Consider the following 24376-nt stretch of genomic DNA (forward strand, 5'->3'; position numbering starts at 1 on the left):
CATTTGTAAAAGTAAATATACTTACACTTTCTTTTCTTAAGTTTCTTTCGCCACCGTTACAGATAAAAAAAAACATTTAAGACTAATTACAACATTTAAACTTACGGCTGTAAGTGTGTCGCTTGGAAGTAAATAAACAGTATGTTTATTATTTTTTTCCTTGTTTTGAATCTATAACATTTTAAGCCACTGACTAATCATATAACTTACTTACTGCTTTATTTTTATGTGATTTACTGATGTAAGTACGTAGTCGGGCTTTGGCAGTTCAATACGAGTATAACTCTGACACCAGGGTTGCTGAGGTTGGTTATCCCCCTCACAACCCACACGATAGAAGAAGCATTATTTATCGAAAACTTTGATATTTGAGACACTTTTAAAACTATTTTTACTTAAAATAACCTTTAGACTTGCGAACTAGCGACTATTAACTCAAATTAATGGTACTTATAAGACAAGATCGCCTTCAAAAAGTCGCACTTTACTCACACCTTCGGCTAATGTTAGCTAAATGACATCATGAGGTCAAAATGACATCATGAGGTCAAAATGACATCAAGTGGTTACATACCTACTTAATGACTTGACAAGTTGTTTCAACTTGTTGGTGTCTGGTATTCCGAACTGTGATCTCATCTCAAAGTTTTTGTGCGAGAGACAGTCCGTTTTTCGATACCGTGCATGGTCAAAAACGTTTAGCAGTTCATCCTTTTTTGCATCAGTCACATCCTGGTTGTGTTGAAGAAAAAATCGAGTGACTAGGCTGTATGGCTATGTTCCTTTGCCCGCCCCTTCTCGGAGAAAATTTAAGAAAAAAATGTCTATGCTGTTTGTACACATTTCGATGTAGGTATCTTAGGCATCTTACGATGTTAACCTGTCCCTTAAAAAGGAAAAAGAAGTTGTAGGTAGGTCTTATCAATTTATTAAAACAAAAATACTTTTGTCTGCAGTATCTTTCAAAAAGTAAAGATAAAATTGCAGCCTTTCATATAAAAAATACATTGCCGGTAAAGTGGCTATGGAATTTGAGAAGCAGTAGAGCTATTGTAGTTATCTCTCTGCAGGAGCAGTAGTAAAAGAGAGTGGGGTTGAACCGGCGACAGCGGTTCTCATACAAAATGCGCGTTAGGGACTTTACAACTCCCAACTATTCCGTGATTGCTACACTGTTTAGCATAAATGTAATGTATAATATGTAGAATATAAGTACTTAAGTATCAATTTAAACCCATTTAACAAGAAAATACTCCACTTAAGCGTGTCTCACTTTGAACCCATTAGCACCAACTTTCATAATAATCTATACGGCAATTACAGGATTTTCACCAATGTTTTTAATAGATCACAAAGTCGTAAAGTTGACGGCGGTATCATTAACCATCACGATTGTGCCCTGGGAGAAAACTTGTTTTAACTATAAATAGTAAATTACTTAGTGTAAGGGGCTGCGCAAACTTGGTCAGTAGATTATCCTCCCCATATTACGATGAAAGTATTTATTACGTGAGACGGGATTCCAACATGTCACCATTATTTGGTTATCAGTAGATATTAGTATTTTTCTAGCCTATCTCTCTTCTACCATAGTTTTCTTTTCACGTAGAAGTTTCACCAGTCCCATCTCCTTTTGGGCTTGTCTCTGAACCTCACAACATCCAGAGCGCTATGGCATAGAATAAGGAATAACAAAACAGGTTTTTTAAAATCCGTTTTTCTGTCCTTCTTCTAGAAAAGTAAATTCATATGATACTAAACGTTTAATATTCTGGATATGTTTCCTTGGAATTATTTTTACTTGGTCGGACAAATTTATGTGATGTGTGTGTTGCTTTTGTGAAAAACCGCACCTGGCAAATTTTCAGGTTAGGTAAGTGGATCCTGGGAAAACGTAATGTGTTGTGGGTTCTATTCTCTCAACATTTGTCTTTGTAAACATGTCATCGCAATAAGTTGTCTCCATCAAATTTACTGGCAACTTATGATTTAAGAAGGTGTACCTATAAAGTAGTGAGAACAGTCCCTTACCAAGCATTATGTAGATTAGAATTTTCCTGGGTGTGAACCGAATAAGAGGAGGGAAAGTGACCAAGATGCGATGACAGGACAGACACATTATAAAGGCGACACTATAATTATTTCCACCATCGTATTATAGAAGCTGGTGAAACACTGTCACAGATTAAGCGGAAAATCGCTAATCAAGAATGCAAAGATACACAGAGGTACCATAACTGAAAAAAGTATTTTGTATGTTCGGATGTTAAGTAGGTAGGTAAAAAAATACAAAGCGGTCGGACTCGTAAACTTTCTTTCTGCTTTGCCGCTATCGGGTAAAACGGATAAAAGGTTTTCTCCTCGCACTTTTATTATATGTATAGTCGAGGAAAATCTACAAATAAGTCATGCATAAAAATACATTCATTCCACTAATTTAAGAAGCCACGCTTTTATCGGTGTGGCATTCTCTATTCGTGTCTATCAAAGGCCAATTCAGTATTCTGGAAAAACGAAAAATACTGCACTTTATCCTTTATGGAATGTTGGATTCGAATTCAGATGTGTAGATTGTATAACTATTAAATACTTATATTATAAATAACGACAGTTATCTCATACATCTTGTGTCCGCCCAACTACCGCGGGAAAATTACAGCGCTATACTATTTAGCCGTTCAATCTCATTCCGAATGAATGAATGAACTAAAGGAATGAACTGATCTCGATCGCCTGTCTATTGTACTTATTTATTGCGTTATAAACAACTTGAGAACATACTTAATGCCTTGATTTTGCAACTTCATGGTTTATATTCATTGGAAGCTGGCTTGGTGAGGTTGATATTTTGTAGGTACTTAAGTATATTGTAATCGCACCCCGGACACTTCACAAACAACACCTCGTTTTACACAGACACTGGTGCTAATTCCTGTAAACTTAAAATATGGATTAGATGGTATTTACTTATATCTTTCATTTTCTTATCCGCCGAGAAGAAAAAGGGACGGGTAATCAACAAGCATAAAATTTATGGAACACACGTCAATTTTATGCTCAAATCTGAAACAGCCGTCTAAAAATGTTACTTCAGTCAATAACCCGACACAGTTAAGTAGACAGCACGTCAAACGGATTGCATACCAGCGACGTACCTTTTTGATTCGCCCGGGTTATTCATTCATTTACTCATTCTTCCTAAAATTAAGAGCTGTGAATCATCCGTCCCTTTCCTTTTCGACGGATATGAAAATGACGGATATAACTTAAAATAAACTTAGACGATGTCTGCATGAATCGGGGCCACTACATCAATAGATGTTATCGTACACGCGCATCTATATGTGTGACGTCAGTCGCTCATACGATAGTAGAACCGAGGGAAGTAAGGAAAACCCAGCTTAACCGCTGGTGGGGAGCGGAGATGCCGTTCTATGTGTAGTATTATTCCTTATTCTATGTTATGGTATTAATTTATTAACGCGGTTGTCTAGTTCACAATAGGGTAGTTTCCAACTAGTCAAATCAGTTACTTTTTACTAAACGTCAAAACACGAAATTACTTGTATGAAAAAGCAACCTGTGACGTCATAGAAAAACGTGACAAAATGTCGCACTCTCGACGGAAAATTCCAGTTCATATTAACTCGGAATCATGATCTGAATCATCCGCCTCTGTCGTTACGATGTTACTAACACCCTGTATACCTACTAAAACAATTTCTCAATCTATATCGGTAAACGAATTTCTCGGGTTGTACCTGTTTTAAAAGCTGTACAGACGTAAAGTGCAGAATTACAACATGCAAAATGCCAGCTTTTGACCGAACCGGTCAAGGTTCGATTTCGCGCGTAAGGTAAAAGGATACACTTATTTAGTAACTGAAATGGTTTTATAACCTATTTGCAAATATAACGTGACTTTGATTCGATATTTGAATATTGATATGTTGAAAGCTTTATTTTAATTAAGACAGCAAGCCGCAGCTGTGATTGGCCAGTGATCAAAACACGTTTATTTAAAATATACGTATATTTATTATTTCGTGTGGTAATTTTATTTTCTTCCATACAATTCAAGGCTAAACTATGTTCGAGGGGGTGAGGTAAGCCTAGCTCAGACGCTGGTGGGGAGCGGAGAGTTGCCGTTCTATACGTAGCATTATTCCTTATTCTATGGTGTGGTCGCAAAGTCCTTTCAAAAAATGAACTCCTACCTATCTATTTGGTCGATGGGCTGATAACCGGTTCATCCTTGTCTATCTTGGAACGTTGAGATGAATATAATGAGTTGCTCTGCTCACTGATATGGGGGTGTTTATATATATGTAATGTAATTAATGTAAATCTTCTTTGTCCATAGAGTTTCCTGGCAGCAAACGCGAAATGCTGGTGGGCTGGGGCGTTGGCCGCGGCGACGGCGGAGCTTCGATACGCGGGATACGTGGCCCCGGGAGTCCTCTTGGTCGCGGGGGCCCCAAGAGCCCTCGAGACCGTGCGCGGGGCCTACTCGCGCTCCGTGCTCAAGCCCCCACCGACTTACCTCATCTGTGGACTTGGTAAGTACTTTTATTTAATGTTTATTTGTGTGGCCCCGGGAGTCTGTGGTCAAGCCCTCGCTGACTTACGCTATCGGGCTTGGTGTTCTACGACAGTTTTTGAATAATGTAAAACATTATGGAAAAACATCATCATCATCAGCTCATAACGTCCCCACTGCTGGGGCACGGGCCTTCCCTATCGATGGATGGGGAGATCGGGCCTTAAACCATCACGCGGGCCCAGTGCGGATTGGTGGTTATTAACGACTGCTAATGCAGCCGGGACCAACGGCTTAACGTGCCTTCCGAAGCACGGAGGAGCTCGAGATGAAAAATTTTTTTTTGTGGTCACCCATCCTATGACCGGCCTTTGCGAAAGTTGCTTAACTTCAACAATCGCAGACCGAGCGCGTTTACCGCTGCGCCACCGAGCTCCTCTTATAGAAAAACATATTAGGACCTAATTGATAGGCATCATACAATTAGTATTATTTACTAGAAGTACAAACGTAAATGTAAATAGGAAATATCAGTATGTATTTCATTTTGGGTGCTTCGTGCTTCAAAATCCTGTGAAAACGGGATAATGTTAGGGGGATGAGTAGAACGAGAGCTGTTTCGCCTACTTACCTTCCCAAGGCTGCCTAGCTCGTAAACCAACGAAGTAAACCTCACAACAATCCCCAAGTACCTAATGTCGGAATCCACAACAGCACTTTCTATAGAACTTGATCGAATCTGCTTGTACAGGAAGAAATACTTACATAATTTGTTTTCATTACTCGTACAATTACTGGAAAATCACAACGTCGCGACATAACTTGAGACCCGACGTTTAAGCTAACCTAACTTAACCTATAATTACTTCCCTGGTATCTTGCTGTCGATAAATAACATCAATAGACATTATTAGCACCTGTTAGGTGGGTATTATCCTCTCTTAATATGTCCTTGTAATACAGGTACCTAACTTCTAAAATGAGGTTATGTTAGGTCAAAGATTACGGTGCGTTCCTGAAAGGAGATGGTATACGGTGCGTTCTTGAGCCAAGATTTTTGTTATGTAACAATTTGAATTCTTAGTTGGCCGTGGTAGCCCAGTTGGTAGAACGCTTACCTCTCAGTTTGAGGTCGCAGGTTCGAATCCAGCACAGGCCTAAACCAATGATTGTCGAATTTGTTTTCTAATTCATGTTTGGATCATAAATGATTATTACTTATTCAGCGGTGAAGGAAAACATCGTGAGGAAACCCACATTCCCGAGAAATACACTTTCGGAGGTTTGTGACTTAATCTGTATTGAGCTGGTTTTCTCTTCACGGGTTAGAAGGTCAGACAGGCAATCGCTTCTGTAAAAAACCGGACCTGTCAAATCTTCAGGTTAGGTAATTAAGAGATGATGATGAAGACTTTGTATTCTTCTTCTTTTCTCTCATCACCCGGCTATCAGGGTAACTATTGAGCCGCCTGTTGATATGAGTCATATAACGACTACACAATAAAAGTTAAATAGTTACCGGGCCCGGCAGCCAAACATGCCCTCCGAAGTACGGATCATCTTGGTTCCGGACAATCAGGTGATCAGTTTGCAATGTCCGAATCAAATTAAGCATAATAAAGTGAATTTTGTCATATGTTTCCACCGGGAATCGAACCCGGGATCCCTAGATCGAGAAACCGACGCTATTAACACTAGACCACCGAGGCTGTTAGCATTTGAACACATACTTAAATCCGATCGCGACGCGTCTTTCGCTTCCCGATCCGAAACCGCTTCTGTTTGTGTAAGACATTAAATTGCAAAGAAATATTTTCGAGGAAACCTTAGCAATAAGTAGGTATTCATTATTTGTCACGGAAGCTGCTGATTTAAGTATTTTTAAAGGCGGAAATGTACCTGCTTATTTATGTATAAAAATCCGAATGTAAGTACTCGATTGTAATTACAAGCGATATCGAAAAAGGTGACAACAACTATAAAAAAATAATGGAAAAAGACTATTTTGGCGATAATGTGACCATAATAGCATACCCTAGATACTCTAAACAAAAAACTCATTCTTGTACCGTATAACGCGTAAGTGCGAGCGAGACAGACAATCTGTGCGCTCCCCTTACTCCTCCCCGACTTACTGTCATTCAAGACTAAAGTAAGACTCAGAGGGGGTGAGGTAAGCGCCCGATTCAAATTGGTGCGGAACGGCGAGCTACCGTTCTGTACGCAGTATTATTTATTCTATGATAATAGATTACTTTAAAAAACCCTTCATTAAAATTAACACGTCACTAATAAAAAGCCCTAGTACTATCAACATGAAACTAACTATCGGGTGCTGCGTATGTGGACAGGCCTGCTTCTGTCAGGGAGCTTATAAAACACTGTTTCTGTGAATAAGTCACATAAACTCTCTTTATTTTTCAATTTCCTTCCACCTTCTGCAATTGGAATACCATTGTATTTTATGTTTATATTCAATACAAACTGGACTGAAAGAAAGGAAAACATGAAGCAGTAGGAGTAGGACCCTGTGCTGGGAGGTTTTCTGGCCACGTTTTTCCCTCAGCGATACAGCTTCGTATGTGGTAATAGTTTTGCAGCCGGTTGCATAATACGTAATTTAATTATTGACGTCCAAAAAGCGCTAACTATGTAAGCCAATTTTGAAGAACAAATATTTTCGAATTTTTGACTAAAAAAACTTTATTTAATACACCATAAACAAAACAGTTAGATACTTACAGAACAAAATTAGATTTATCAAACAAAACAAAAACAAATTATATACAATTAACACTTAAACAAAACCTAATAATACATGACTATGATAGAAGAAATCTCAAAATACACAGGAAACTGCTAGAAATAAACAAGTTTTGCGCTTTGCTGCTTCTCGCAAATTAGCGAGTTTTGAAATTACAAAGGTTGTAGGTATATCGTTAAGCCGTTGGTCCAGGCTATTAGCCGCATAAATACCTCCCCAACCCGCAGTGGAGCAACGTGGTGGAGTATGCTCCATACCGTCTCCGGGTGATTGAGGGGAGGTCTTTGCCCAGCAGTGGGAAAAATATAGGCGGTTTATGTTCATGTTTTTATGTATATAGAAAATAAAGAAGTATGCTGACATTCACTCATCCACAGGTATCTTTAAAATAAACAAACAATTACCAACCCATTACAGACATAGTCATTTACAAACTAGAATAAACAACAAAACACCAGGATGTCGATTGTAACGTTACTCCTTCACAAACGCCGATCGGCGCGCGCGGCGTTAAGTCAACATAAATTAACGCGCGGCCATTATAATTTCCCACGATTGGCAGGTGAGTTGCGCGGTAGGGTTGCCTACTTAATTTTAATTATTTATTATTACCTTACTTGACCCCACTGCTGAGAAAAGGCCTCCTATATACCTACCTATTTCTCCACATATCATAAAAAAATAAACACAAATGGTTCATATAGTATTTTTGGAAAATGCTGAGTAAAAATGTCCTATCCACGACCAATTTATTAAAAACATCATACAAAGGAAGCTACAAGGAAAAAAAGGAAAGGAAAGACCAAGAAGAGCTTACATGGATCACTTTAAAGAGAAGGTGAACGCCGTGTTTACAACGAAGTGAAAGAATTTGCCTTTGATAGACAAGAATGGAGAATGCTACGTGTTTAAATTAAATTTTATATTTGAATTTGGAGCATTACTTTTTATTTTTTTTAACAAACGTGTCCTATGACGAATAATGTACACGACATCAACACAACTCAAATATAAACGATAACAACATAATACAGTACGGGTGACAACCCTGATGCGCGAGCGCACGCCAACGCGTTGCAGCGCCCACGGCCTTGCAAGGACGATCGTTGTCCTATGTATTGTTGCTATTGGGATAATAAGGCCATGTTGCTTTAAGTGGTTTCTTGAATTGTGTCGTTTTAAATGTTATTTACGTAAGGTTCTTATTACATTTAAGGCTTTTGGACGCCTACGTTTAAGACTTATGATTATGTTGCGCTTGTAAAGTACTTATTGAAAATCATTGGTAACATGAAACTTAGGTATAATAAAGTACACTGCTTCATGTAGGTAAACCTGTTAATGTTATTTCCCATAGAATATACCTATATCACATTTTTTTTAATAAGTCAGAATAATTTATTCAACGTAATTATCATTGATAAACTTGTTTAAGGTCAATTTAACATTTTTGAATCTACGACATTTCGCAAGGTGTTATGGCTGAGGAGAAGAAATGGCAAGAAACTGTAACAGCAACACATCTTTTAAATCACTGTAGGTACACATTACAATAATAATAACTATTATTATAATAATAACTAGAAGAACACATTTAATACCAGGCATTTTTTTGTCATTTAGGTAATCATTTATTTTATAATAAGCTTTTTTTACATAAAACAAGCTTTACATGAGCTTTAATTTTATTTTCTGACTTTACTGTCTGGTATTTTATTGTAAAAACGTATATACCTATACAACCCCAAAAAAGATGAATTTAATTTACTTAGTCTAGAATTTGGGATAGCAATTTTATTTTTGTTACATGTATAAGTACTGTCTTATACACGTTTTCTCATCATACTTTCAAATACTTACATCGTACTTATACAAACTTGCATTTTTTGAAAACATTATTACAAAATTGCAGTCTTGGCACTTGAAGCTATAAAATATTTTATTATACCCGAGTCATGAATTACCATTGTGTAAAACAATTAATAATTAACGGTTAAACGAACTTACCTGTAAGTGAAGTTCTATCGTAATTATACGAGTGCTTCGTTCGAAGAGATTAGTAACCTATAAGATGATAAACTTGAACACAATGTAGTAACGCATAGTGACACCATTCATTGCACACATAGTTGAAAGCATATAGAAAAAAAATAATAACAAAAGTAATTCTTTTTTTTTTTTTTTTTAAAGGGTAGTCTTATATTGTCTGCCCCACTCGAATAGTCTCCGCGCGCTTCATTAGTTTAGGGCTCTGTCTGCGATATTTGCAGAACAGATTTGGGGTCTAGGGCGGGCGGGGGTTACTAATCTCTTCGAACGAAGCACTCGTATAATTACGATAGAACTTCACTTACAGGTAAGTTCGTTTAACCGTTAATTATACTTCGTGCTTCGTTCTCGAGATTAGTAACCTATAAGATGATAAACTTGAACACAATGTAGATGTTGAGAGCAGGTTCGGGAAATATCGCAGTAAACTATAACGAACTATAGATGAAATGTATAATTTTCTAGTACTTATTATTATAATGTGCCTAGATGATTACAAACTAAATAAAATTACAAATTATTATTTAATATAGCACGAGCCAACTCTGCCTCGTTTGTGGTCATGATGGTTCTATTGTAGAATTTTCCAAACGTGGTGGAGTTTTGACTCCAACTAGCAGTTTTTCGAATCTGGTCAATGCTAACCCCTGCGCTGTATGCCTGGAATGTGGCAGCGTGGCGCGTGCTATGTGCTGAAAAGATTGACACATCCACACCAGAATCTTTCAGTGTAGACTTAATCCAACGAATAATCTTCAATCCAATGAATCCAACGACTGAGTGTTTGTGTGGTGACGGCTTTATCAGGCCGTTTAAAACTGATAAACAGGTAATCTGACTCTCTAATTGAGGCCGTTCTATTTATATGGCTAATTAATGACTTGGCTGGGCAAATCCCATGTTTTTGCAAAAAGAAAGGTAAGGTAAGGACTGGATTATTCGTACAGACTTTCGAAGTTTTGATGAGATCTGAAATTTTGATAACAATCTTAATATCTGGAAACATCTTAATGTTATAAATATTTATTTTCGACAGGGTTATGGGCGGTAACCAGTACCAGTAATGTTACACATTTTTTTTTTTTTTTTTTTTTTCAAGTTTTTCCATTGATATGGCCTCGTTAGGGTACAAGAGAGCCAGGTAAATCTAGCACTCACCCAGTGTCCCAAGTGAAACTTGAGTACTTGGGAATAGTAGGTCTTAGCCTAAACACACCTTTGAAGAACCTTTGAATACGATAATCCGTCGATATATTGGGTCCTAAATTTAAGGACAAGGCTGCTCTACAGCAATTTAAGAATAAGAATAAGAATAAAATAAATTTATTGCCAGTAACAATTAACGAACCATATTGATTGCCACTATTAAATAAATCAGTAAGGAACTCCATGACTTTAAATATTGATGCATCGTATAAAGGTGTGTTATTTTGTTTACAAAAGTCATACCATTTATTAATATAGGTGTTGTACTGTTTAAAAGATGAATCAGCTAAAGAACTAATCATTATATCTACTGCCGAGGCTGGTACGGACCGTCGCGATAGTGCTGCCCGGATAATATTCCGGCAGCCAGGGTAAGGTTCGCGTGAATGTTCCTCCTGTTTTCACATTTCTTGTTCAGTCTACTGGCGAACAGGTCAATGTCTGGAGAACCAAACTGTGAAACTAACTGGTCAAAAGTAGAGTTTTCTACCTCCCATTCTATGTCTGGATGTGAACGTCGGGATTCAGTGTCAGCTACGATGTTTTCTTTAGATGGGAAATATGAAGTCTTTATAAAGATTTTCCTATGTTCATACCATTGCCAGATCTGTCTAGCAATGTCAGTGAGATGTGGGAATTGAATCCCGCCCATGCGGTTAATGTAGGATAGCGCAGTAGCGTTGTCTATGCGAATTAAAACTGGACAATTTTCTAAATGTTTTGCAAAAATTTTAATCGCAAAGTAAGCAGCTAAAGTTCGAGATAGTTGCATGATGTGCATCCCGCGCTCCGACTGTGACCAAGGCCCATTCGCGGTGTCACCCCCGCAGGCCGCGCCCCACCCCGTAGTTGAGGCGTCAGAAAATATTTCAACCGCGTAACAGTCGTCTCGAATACGGTGCGCAGGGCTCTATAGCACGTAGCCACCCTTGAAAATCCGAGAGTAAGTTTTCCGGGATTTTCATATACCTGTCATAGTCATCATGAGGTTGTAAGTTTAAATACTTACACCGTTCTAACTGTTTTGTATATAACATTCCATATTCCACTGCGGGACACGCAGACACAATATACACTTATAGGACTTCTATAAGTTGAGCAAATTTTCTAATTTTACACCGAGTAATGTTTATGATTTTTTGTAACTCTGCTTTGATATGTGTTTTCTTTTCTGGGGGCAAAGTTATTTGCATAGTACGTGAATTCAAGATGAAGCCTAAAATTTTACATGATTTTGAAGGGGGGGGGGATAGGCTGATCCCTTATCACCATAAGGTTCATCATATCCATCTTAGGACTTCGTATCAACAGTGGCTGCAAGTTGTCTTTGATTACTTGTGGCTCTGCCCACCCCATTTGGGATTACGGGCGTGAGTTTATGTATGTATGTATGTTGAAGGGGTCAACTGACTTTTTTCCCTATTGATTATAAAACCAAGAGCGGTAAGTAGATTAATAGTTGAGTTCACGTTGTAAGAGCATCCAAGATATGATCTTCCTAACAATTGAATATCGTCAAGGTATATTGTGGAAATATGTCCAGCTGCTCTAAGTAGACTGATTACAGGCTTCATTAACTTAGTAAAGATGTAGGTAAGGCGCCGTGTCCAACCCAAATGGTAGCACATTAAACTCATAAAGTTTATTATTGTTCCACATAAATCTCAAGTACGAGAATCTTCGTGAATTTTTATTAAGAAATAGGCGTCCTTTAGATCGACAGTGGCCATAAAACAGTCCTGTGACATTAGTTTAATTGATGTACGAATATCTTCTAGCTTAAAGTGACTTGTGTCAATAAACTTATTCAAGTTCTTTAAGTTTAATATAAAGCGCATTTGACCGCAGGTTTTGGGCGCAGGAAAACACTAAGTAGATATAAATTGTCCGTCGCAGTGTTCGCATGCTGAAATGGCGCCGATGCCTAGTAGGCTATTAATAGCCTCTTCAAAGCATTGCATTTCACTGCTAGAGTAGTTTGGGATCGGTTGTACATAATGTTGCACGACTGGTCGGGCAAAGGTAATTTTATAACCTTGAATTGTATTCAAAATATTATGGTCGAAAGTGATAAGTGACCACTGCGAGTAAAACTGTGCTAGTTGTCCAGCGTACAGTACCGCGTACAGTAGCGGCGGCGGCGCGGCGGCGACGACGGCCTGGAGGCGGCGGCGCGCGTGCGGTTCGTCCACGTCGTCGTGGCAGGCTCGCGGTTCTTCTGGGCCCCGGCTCCCGTCGGCCTGCGCTGCTGCGGTGCTGGAGCTTTCCAGTTTAAACCTTTGTTTCCCTGAGGTTTCAGCGTTTGAACAGCAGATTTTTTCCCCACCTTGTTTATCACCTTAAGCTCGGCGCCCGATTTGTTTACTGTCTTAGCCGCTTTCAAGGTATCGGTTAAGTTTTCTCCGAAGAGATATTTATCCACTTTGGAAGTACTTAAGTTTTCTTTTAGATCCTTTTTAAGGGAAAACATTGCAAAGTTTCGTCTAGTGATGGATTCTGCATATTGGATGTCGCATAATAGGCGAGCAGTGTCCATTAATTTCTTAATGAGTTCGTGATCCTTATTTTTGGCACTACTTATGTGGTCAGTCATTGCGGCCCCAAGGACAGTAATAGCCGTGGCGAGTTGTTTCTGCCGGGCCTTAATAGCCTTATGCCTCTTGAACATACTATCGGGCAGAGCGGCTTTGATTTCGGCGTTGAGTATAGGCGCGCCGATGAGGCCGCAGTTACCCGGAATAGGATATTTGTCGATCTGTTCCTTCCGAACATTTTTATCTAACCCATTTGTAGCAAGGTGTTCGAAACGGGATGCTAGGTCCTTATGTATATCCGGTCCATATTGTATGGTTGCAGAGGGGTCATCGCCGAGAATCTCTAACAATGCGCTATCTAGGACGTTCTCTGCAGCAGGTGGTGTACTCGTGGTAGTCCGAGCTTCACCCACGGCGGCGGCGACGGCAGTGGCGGTCGCGGTCCTCTCAGGCACCGCGTAGGACGGTCCCGGTTCGACATCAGAGTTAGGTCCGTGTAGAGTGACGATTAACGCCGTACTTGACAAAAATATACACGTATAAAGATACGCGTCGTAACTAGGGGGTGGTATGATTCCCACAGAATCATACGTCAGCAAACTCCGAGATTACGAGATAGTCCCACAGACGTCTCTGTACTCGAAAATTAATGTAAGGTGTATTTCCCATAGAAAAACACGCAAACATATTTTAATTCCTGAGGAATTATTCGTGTGAACAAAAAAGGTGCCTAAATATCTATACCTATATCGTACTCGTGGAGGACTCCCAGAGAGTCAACCGATTGAGCATAGTAGGTATGTGGTTATAAGTATCTAGGTACTTATATAATATATAATTATATATTTGAATCTGAGCACGTTGTGGCGGTGGAAAAACTCCCAAAGAGTTATCCGATTGCCGATTGTGCCGTAACGAAATTTGAATTTAGAACAGGCAGATTGTTGGTCATGTTTTGACCTTGACCTTGTTTTATGCAGTGGCGAGATAAACACCTAAAGTGTCTGACGAAGCCGTGCATAATAAAAATTTAAATATCGAACTTGACGAAAATTATGAAAGTTTGTACTAAGAAATACCTTGTGGGTTCTTCGAAGTAGGTGATGGTTCCCGTGACGACGCTTCCGACGATGATGATTCAATAACTCGAGCACGAGGTCTTCGTGAACGCATTATCATGCGTTCTAATGTTTTTAGACATTTGTTAATGTGATTCACGTCACCAATATCCTCACTGTGTCTTTTGGACATTATTAGCTAGTAAAACTATTGTATTTTAAGAGTTTTTTCTCGAATTATAGGTCAATTATTTGAACCGTGCAGAATGGCGAAGCACACAAAAGCGAATGAAGCGCGCGGAGACTATTCGAGTGGGGCAGACAATATAAGACTACCCTTTAAAAAAAAAAAAAAAAAGAATTACTTTTGTTATTATTTTTTTTCTATATGCTTTCAACTATGTGTGCAATGAATGGTGTCACTATGCGTTACTACATTGTGTTCAAGTTTATCATCTTATAGGTTACTAATCTCGAGAACGAAGCACGAAGTATAATACATAGTATTCTTCTTCTATAGTGTGGGTTGTGTGGTGGACGACCAACCCCAGCTACCCGGTGACAGGGTTAATATTGAGCCGCATACAATGTTTACTCAAGTTTAGTGTGTGTGTGTGTGTGTTTGTGTGTGTTTGTGTGTGTGTGTGCGCGTGCGTGCGTGGCGTGCGTGTGTGTGTGTGTGCGTGCGTGCGTGGCGTGCGTGTGTGTGTGTGTGTGTGTCTAGTGTGTAATAGTTGATATATACTACAGTGAAACTTGAATAATTAAGACAGGAATTACAGAGAAATCACTGTTTTTAGGAGTCATGCTAAAGTCCCGCCACTTTTGTATCGAATTACCTTGGTAAGTGGGACAGTAGACACCATTTGTGATTGTTTTCTTACATAACAACCTGTATAATTGGGATAGAGGGTGAATTACCCTTTTTTACTTAGACTATTTTTTTTAATAATATTAAATATATAATAATATTATATATAATATTATTTAATAATTAATATTCCGTAACTGAAATTACCACTATTTTCCATCTCTATTAATGGGACCCTCTTTAAGTGAGACATTCGATATTTTTTCATCCAACTCGCTCCTCTCTGCAAAATCTGCGATTGGCCTTAAACTTGAAAATTTTAATAGTTCATAAAACGAAATCGTAAAAGAAAGGAATTGAAAGTAACAAAAATAAGTCTTATGATAACAATCACATAAAACCGTCTGGCAACGTGGTTCGAAAAACAAATCTTTCAATAAAAAAACCGTCTTTAAAAGTAGTTCGTGCAGGTAACGTTTTGAAAAAATTAAAACAATTTTTAAAATACAACACTAAACTTTTTGATGTCTTCATTTGAACTAGGAACATAAAAATACGTTCATGCATAAAAGCTATTCATTTTAAAAATCCTTCCTTGATATATTACTTTTAATTTCTTTTCTTTTTAACTCCACCAAGCTTACCTTAATCCGGGTATTTTTAAACTAGTCTTAAAATATGACTGTATTTCTAGAAGTCCTAGAAGAATTTTAAATACAAAAGACACCGTATTTCATAGGTTTTTTGATTATCATGTGCTCAACGGTGATGGAAAATATTGTAAGGAAACCCACATTCCCGAGAAGTGCATTTTCGGAGGTATATGACCTAATATTGGCTGGTTTTCCCTTCGTGGGTTGGAAGGTCAGGAAGGCAGTCGCTTCTGTAAAAAAAAGGACCTGTCAAATCTTCAGGTTAGGTAAGCGGACACCGTGAAAAACGGGATAATGTTAGGGAGATGATGATAGAGTTGGTTATCTTATTTGTTGAATTTATTTTTAAATAACAAAAAAAATGTGTACAAAAATAGATTATAGTTACTAGCAGTTCCAAAGTCGCTTTCCGCTCGCAGTCATGAACACCCTTTAACTTTGCGGAATGCGAAGAATAAATAAATTTGTTCCTGTCAAATACTTGGCTGGGTAAAACGATAGAACGTGTCACAGGACCGCTATGATTGTGACAAATGCACTTAGGACCAGACGGAAACGTCTTCACTAATACCAACAGCAAATATGAAATGTATTTTTTCTACTCCTCTACTTTAATCTGGCACTTAAATAACCAAAAAGTCTAATATAAGTACATACATAATTAAACTCTTTGAAAAAGTGTACGCTCTATGGCCTATAAAAGCATTGTTTACAAAGTGTAACTGTACTATAATGTCGCCAAAAAAGCATTGTTGTTGTTTTTTTTTTTTTTTTGACCTGGAAACTGGCACCTTTACTTTGTTTGGTGCCATAGATATACTATAAAAAAAAGTATACATTTGCCGCCATTTTCCCGCGCGTTGGAAAATAAATTGGAAAATTTTTGTGTTTCGTTTCAAAACACTAAAAAGTATAAAATAAAAAGGAAAAATGACGTCGTCGTAGAAAAAGTATTGTATGCAACGTTGTATAACTAGGTCAAAAAATGCTCGTGGCGTCTCTTATTGCGATGTTCGCCAAGGCTCACATCGCAACTCACGCCACTCGCATTTTTTGACCCTTCTTATACAACTGTTGCATAAAATACTATTACAAAATATTGTGCTCGTATTTTATTTCATAGTTTGCGTTCTATTTTCAAACGGAACGTGTTTCCTTTTGCTGACTTTTTTCTTTTTAATACCTAAAGGATTTTGTTTTTTATGTTTCTGCTACGAGTTCAAGTCTCTTCCAAAACGTTTTCGATTTCATTTCCTCCTTATTTCTTTTTTGCTATTGATTTATTTTCAGGGTTGCCAATGTTCATGTAAGTAGTACTAATGACGAATAACATTAAATATTAGGTAAACTTTACATTGACATGATTTATTTTGTATCGTTCTGAATATCGGGCGGTTAGTAATAGCTTGTTGCTGCCGACCCCGATAGCGATGCAAGCGTAATGGGTCACGCAAATTGTGGGAGTCCGCAAAACAGGATGGAACACAGACAAATGAAATGTGATACGCTCTTTTAGTTTATTTGCTACGAAAGTGCTGCTTTCCTGCTAATAAAGTGTTATAAATTATTGATAATAACTCAGTTTTTGAATTTAGAATAAACTATTTTGATTAAATAATATTTCCTATTTTGTTTTTTTTTTATGGCCTGGCTCTTTGTTATTTATTTTAAAAACAACAAACTTATCTTACTTTTAAATTTGAATTTAGAACAGATTCATTTGGTTGACATTCTTATTTATTTTTAAAATAAATTTGAATATCGACCATTACAGACGGCGATACGGTTTATCGCCTATTACGTTGGTTAAAAATTATTTCGTGACAAGTATGTACTTATAAGGAAGTATGTACTTAGTACCTCTAGCTACCCCAAATGGGAATAATGCACAGAAGAGAAAGAAATTAACTAGGTAAGTAAATACTTTACGATAAATAGAGTTTACACTAATGAGATGTTATTTCGTACGAAGAATTAGGTACGTACCCACCATTCTATTCCTTCCACAGACCATAAAACTAAAGCTTTCCTGACGATATGTAAGTAATTACATAAAATATAATTACTTATTACAACATGGTAAATAAGGGTATAAAGTGCAATAAAGTTTCATAGCATCCTATTTGGACAAATTTTACTTTTACCAAACCAATTAGCGAATGGTGAAATACCTTTATAATGCGTACCCATTTTTGGAATAAATTAATGCGGCTATTATAAAGACCATTGGAAAGTTTACATTTGTAATGACTATTGATATGATAAATATTTATAATTTAAGTAATCGATTTTTATAAAGTAATTTTTGTTTTTATAGCACTTAGTGCTTAGGGAAACTCACAAAGATAAATAGACAAATATAAATCGAAAAAAAAAACTGTCTCGGACGGGACTTGTAACCGTAGCTCTTGTCAAGTAATATTAGTATAACAATATTATAGATAGATGTCGATATCCCTAATACTATCACTATCCCGTTCCTTACAAACAAAGAAAATAATAATAATAATAATAAAACTTTATTTCGGACTTTTGTACATCCATAATGGTTAGCAAGGGACTTATACTATGTTAGTAAGCACATATTAAATTAACTCGACACAAACCTAGTGTGAGACACGGATGTCAATCCAATGCCTCACAATGGGACAGTCAATTCTGTCCGCCACCACGTTTAAGAGACTGTTGGAGCTGGTCCGGACCCGGTGCAGTAAAGAGGCAGTTTTTTTTTCTAATGATGGCATGAAAGCCATCTGTACTTGCCTGCGCAAACATGCCGGACGCACTGCAATATCTCGGCAGCCCCAACAGCATCCTAAACGCGTTATTATACTGAAAGAAAAGAGACAACTAGATAAATTATTACCTTTAAATAACAGTACAGAAAACGAAACAAAAGTAATTTGTTGTTATTTTCCTACAACGTAAGTAAGCAAAACAAAGTATAATGTTATCTTTATAAAACATAAAAAAATCATCCTTATAACTTATATCATATTTTATATATCACATTTTTCAACTGAAATGTATCTTCCAAGACAATTAAATGATACGAAAACTTTTGTCATGATTTGGAGGGTCGAAATGGCCACATCGAAGCGATTTATCTAAGAAAGCAATATTGCTATTTGACATTTGTTTGCATTGCGCACTTACTTTTATATGCGCAAATTTTAATGTCACATTGCAATATTGCTTTTGTAGATGAATTGCTTTGATGTGGTCTTTTTTACCCCCCAGGAACGATTGTTAACTTGAAATCAAATTCCAATCTTAATTAATTAATTACTTAGGTAAGTGCCTACTTATGTGGTGATCATACTGATATTATACTAAAAGCTCACATTACTTACACATTTAACAACTCCAGCGCAATCGAAATCATTCGGTTTGTTTATTAATTTTCCAATATACAATTTTAATCCTGCATAGCAATGTCGGCGCCTTTCCCAACGCTTATAAAACTTTACCAAAATCACTTTTACTTTCAACGACTGCCCATTCAGACTTATCTTTATTATTAAATAGCGACCAGCCGCGAAAAAATGAAATTATTATCGACATCACATTAAAAACCTCAAAAATAACAGTATTTCTCCACTATTTAATGGATGTTATTATACATATAAACCTTCCTCTTGAATTACTCTATCTATTAAAAAAAACAGCATCAAAATCCGTTGCGTAGTTTTAAAGATTTAAGCGTACATAGGGATATAGGGACAGAAAAAACTACTTTGTTTTATACTATGTAATTATATGTAGCTAGCTGCATATAGAGTGACATCCGGAGCGTCCTGTATATTTAACATGCGCACCGCGATAAAATTATCGATCGAATAATTTTTGTCGAAATCGATAAGTTTGTTTTTTCCCTAATATGCGTGCCCCGTGATTTTGTTTGTATTTTGACAGAAAAATATAACTTGGGTTCACATGTTAGCACCAATCGATAAAACGACATAATTATATAGTCAGAATCGATAAAATAATCGTGACAACATTTTATCACGTTTCACAAGCCCTACTGTTCAGTGATGCGCCATTCCCGAGAATGTTCCCAAATCGGGAATGTTCCTGATGTAAAAAAAAGTCTTTAATCTGCTTTTTTCCCTAATGTTGTTATTTGTACGAGGCAATGACGTCATAACTCGTCTGAAACAGACGTATAAGGCCAATGTATGTATGTATGTTATGTGGTAAGTATATCGATGGAAGTAAAGCTTATAGCGCTCAGCACATTAATTTAGTCATGTTGTGACATACAATAATAAATACTAAAAAATATTACAAAAACACTTATCTATATAAAAAAAGAAAGAAAAGAAAAAAAAACCTATTTATAAACTGAAAAACTCACTTATGCTATAAAACTGCTTCCCTTTAACCATTTTTTGAGTTGGGATCTAAACTTTAGATGGGGTAGCTCTTTAATATAGGATGGAATGGCGTTATATGTTCTCACACACATAGAATGTCAATTTTTATAATAAACTGTAGTTCTAGGAGTAAACTCCTGTCTTAGTTTATTTGGATTTCTAAGATTTTGTACTTTAATCTAGATAATATTATTGCTCTTTTTACATAACTGTTGCGCCATTTTACTGCCGGGAATACTGCCATTTACACAGAAATCATAAAGTTATCTATAATATATCGCACCCCGGTTGGTACCGCTCGCGGTATCGCTTCTGTTTGTAGAAACCTTTAGTAGGTATTTCGTCGAAATCGGTTTCAATTTAACGATGGACGTATAAGGTGGTAGAGAAGTGAATTTCTGTGTAATATCCGGTTTATAATAATTTGACTGACCATTAATACTCGGAGCTGTCGAAGTTGTTATCGTTGTTAAGTAGTTTTAAAATTGATATCTCCAATCTCGAATTGAGTGATATGTTTCTCTCTCCTATCTTCAGAACCCCGATACCGACCCCGCCGGCGTAGTCGACGATTTATCATTCAGCGCTTATCGCTATCGACGTACTAAGTTCGATTATTTTTTTCTAATATTATCCTCTAAGACGACGCTCTGAGCCGAGGTTCGCGCCCAAATGAGACCGTCAAGCCTGTCGTCATAAATTGTGTACCGGGTGAGAGCCTTCAGCGCTCCTCATTTGTCCGACCAAGTAGCCTAAATGAACTAACAAAAATAGTGACTGCTTAAATATCATACATAACATAAACAGCCTATATACGGCCCACTGCTGGACACAGGCCTCCCCTCAATCAACCGGAGCATACTCCACCACGCTGCTCCACTGCGGGTTGGTGGAGGTGTTTTTACGGCTAATAGTAGGGACCAACGGCTTCATGTGCCCTCCGAAGCACGGAATCATCTTATTTTTTCGGACAATCAGGTGATTCAAGCCTGAAAAGTCCTTACCAAACAAAGGACAGAGATTGGGCTTAAATATCGTCTTACAAATTATTGTCTTCTACCAACACAAAAAAGGACGCATGCGCGTGTTAAAAGCTCGATTAATTTATTATGAAAACAGTTTGTTTATCACTATCTATACACAGAGTTATTGATCATCAATATGCAGTAACTGTTCTGATTATGCAGCCACTGCGCCTGTCGACGAGATACATAAATTGAACTTAATATATTCAACACGCCGATAGTGCAGCTTTCGATCTCTGTATTGATAACTCATCTAGATATTGTAGATAAACTAATAGACATATAAGTTCACGCTTATTTCCTGATGGAGTAGGCAGTGACACGGAATTCCACAACGATCCTGACACACAACTGTCACTAAAGTCTTCATGCATACTCTTCTTCTTCTTCTAATCCTTTTATCCCCTGTTGGGATGTAGGCTTGAATAACAGATTTCCACTCCTCGCGCATGCATACCTACTACCAAAGGAAAAACTAATATTTAGTTTTTTTATTCATATAACTCAACTCAAATGCTTCTATGCTGTTCTGGGAGCAAATAAAAAACATAGAACACGTTCAGCTGCTTGTCTTCCCGGGCATGTCGTAAAAACCGACAGAGGGATTGCGTCCTCTAACATGATGGACTAATGTTATGGGCGATAGGCTGATCCCTTATCACCATAAGGTTCATCATATCCATCTTAGGACTTCGTATCAACAGTGGCTGCAAGTTGTCTTTGGTTACTTGTGGCTCTGCCCACCCCATTTGGGATTACGGGCGTGAGTTTATGTATGTATGTATGTAACTCAACTCAAACTCAATAATGTCTGTATTCAGTTGTAACATAGTTACATACATATGTGGGGACACAGTTCCGAGAAATACGAACCCGATACCGACCCCGCCGGCCTGATACCGACCCCGCCTCCCGATACCGACCCCGCCGGCGTGGTCGACGATTTCCCTCATTCAGCGCTTATCGCTATCGACCCACTAGGGTCGATTAATTCTTTCAAATATTTTTCCTCTCAGACGACGCCCTGAGCCGAGGTTCGCGCCCAACTGGGCACCCTCAGGGCTGTTGTCTTAAACGTTGTACCGGGTGAGAGCCTTCAGCACTCCCCATTTGTCTGGCCAAGTAGTTAATGCCATCTGCGGCAAATCTACAATAAGTCACGTCAAAAAAAAAGGGGAAATACGAATAATGCAGTTTCAGCACCTTTGCCTTGTAACGGCAGTTGTTTCCCACCTCGCGCTCCCTCCACACGCACGATAAGTTGTAACCTAGTACTAATATGTTTGCTAATGTAAAGACCAAAATATTTTTTAATAAACGTAGTTCAGATAATTGAGTATCTTATTTATCGTCGCCCAAGTACCAAGAACATCATTCGAACACATACATACATACATAAACTCACGCCCGTAATCCCTAATGGGGTGGGCAGAGCCACAAGTAATCAAAGACAACTTGCAGCCACTGTTGATATGATGGTGGTGAGACATTTCGCGAAAAAGTTTGAAACATATACACTGTTGAATAGAGAAATTGCTTTATTATTACGCACAGCTGTTAGGCTGTTACTGTCGCGTACTATAACCTGTTCCCGCGACACTGTTTAACTCAAAGAGAAATACTACGTATAATTGCAGGTTTTGTTACGCACCTCTAGTGTTGGGATTAACTTGATACTTCAATTCACTGGTAAAATGTAGCAGTAGTAATACGTAGATAATCGGGTCGTGTAATAAGTAGGTTCAAGATAAATTATGACATTCTGGTTATTAAATAAAGACAGATCTAACACTAACGAAAACATTTTCATTTTTCAATTTAACTTATTTAGGAATTTTAATCAAGAAAAACGTAATAATAAGTCCGACATTTTATCACGTTTTTCAATGATGTCACAGTGCGCAAGCAATTTCATACTAATTCCATAGTAATTTCGTGTTTGACGTTTAGTAAAAAGTAACTGCTTTGACTAGTTGTAAACTAGCCTATTATTTATAGTACTTATCTCCAACTATTAATACTTGTTATTTTACCTATTACTTACCCGTTAACTCTCATCCTTATGTCAAGTTTACAACATGAAGATAACTTATGAAAGTGACTTTATTTACCACGGTAATTCTAGACTTCCCTTTATATTTCTAATAAACATTCACACATACATATAAAAACACATTTAGGGCCCTATCTCACTAGGACTGTAGGACCAGAGAGAATATAATCACTGCAAAATGTATCCTACAGAATAGGCTATTTGACAACTTAGTCAAATTACTTATATACTTTTTACGAAACGTCAAAACGAAAATTTTCTATGGAATTTGTAGGGAAATACTGTCCTGTGGCGTCATTAATAAAAGCAGTTAAAAGTCGTACTTATTGTTACTTAACCCTTCGCATGCGGGAAACACTGATCAGGGCCAGACACAATGTGAAAACTATTATGCCTCTTATCTCAGCAAATGAGAGGTTAACCATCATCACCAGCCCATTAACGTCCCCACTGCTAGGGCACGGGCCTTCCCTATGGATGGATAGGGAGATCGGGCCTTAAACCACCACGCGGGCCCAGTGCGGATTGGTGATTATTAACGACTGCTAATGCAGCCGGGACCAACGGCTTAACGTGCCTTCCGAAGCACGGAGGAGCTCGAGATGAAAACTTTTTTTTTTGTGGTCACCCATCCTATGACCGGCCTCTGCGAAAGTTGCTTTACTTCAACAATCGCAAACCGAGCGCGTTTACCGCTGCGCCACCGAGCTCCTCAAAAAACAATATTATAAGCGTATAAATTGTATGTTTTGAAACAAGTGGAGCAGCGTGGTCGAGTATGCTCCATACCCCCTCCGGTTGATTGAGGGGAGGCCTGTGCCCAGCAGTGCGACGTATATAGGCTGTTTATGTTATATTATTGAATAACGTACAGTATTGAAAACAACTTTCTAGTTTTCTACATATAACGAGTATTGAATATCGAAACTCATCACACAATATACTTAGCATAAGCATACGATGTATTGAAATGAATTTCAATACACTTTAAGCTTTTCGATGTCCTAATAAAACGCGCTTGTTAAGAGTTAACATATCACTGAGTTATAATGAAACGTGTAGACTGAACAAGTGTTTAAGATTTATAGACACAAGTTGATTTGACTTTCTAGTGAACCATCTTACCATACACTTACTATTACCATAGAATAAGGAATAATACTACGTATAGAACGGCAACTTTCCGCTCCCCACCGGCGGCTGAGCTAGGTTTACCTCACCCCCTCGATCTTACTTTAGTCTTCAATCGTAGGGGCGTCAGATATCCCACAAACAGATGCGCGTGTACGATAACGCCAATGTGT

At 37.8% G+C, this 24376-nt stretch overlaps 1 protein-coding gene across 3 annotated transcripts in view; it reads left to right on the top strand.

The window, feature by feature from the left end:
* Positions 1-24376, top strand: part of LOC126367012 (uncharacterized) — a 326060-nt gene that overhangs the window by 142515 nt on the left and 159169 nt on the right. For all 3 annotated transcript variants that reach the window (XR_007566431.1, XM_050010366.1, XM_050010365.1), the window contains exon 3: positions 4364-4559. Coding sequence is in view for 2 of the 3 variants with exons in the window: in XM_050010366.1 (XP_049866323.1) it covers positions 4364-4559 (196 nt within the window). In the remaining variant the exon portion in view is untranslated. The remainder of the gene's footprint in view (positions 1-4363; positions 4560-24376) is intronic.

This window comes from Pectinophora gossypiella, chromosome 5 (genome assembly GCF_024362695.1).
Source record: "Pectinophora gossypiella chromosome 5, ilPecGoss1.1, whole genome shotgun sequence".
NCBI classification, from domain to species: domain Eukaryota; kingdom Metazoa; phylum Arthropoda; class Insecta; order Lepidoptera; family Gelechiidae; genus Pectinophora; species Pectinophora gossypiella.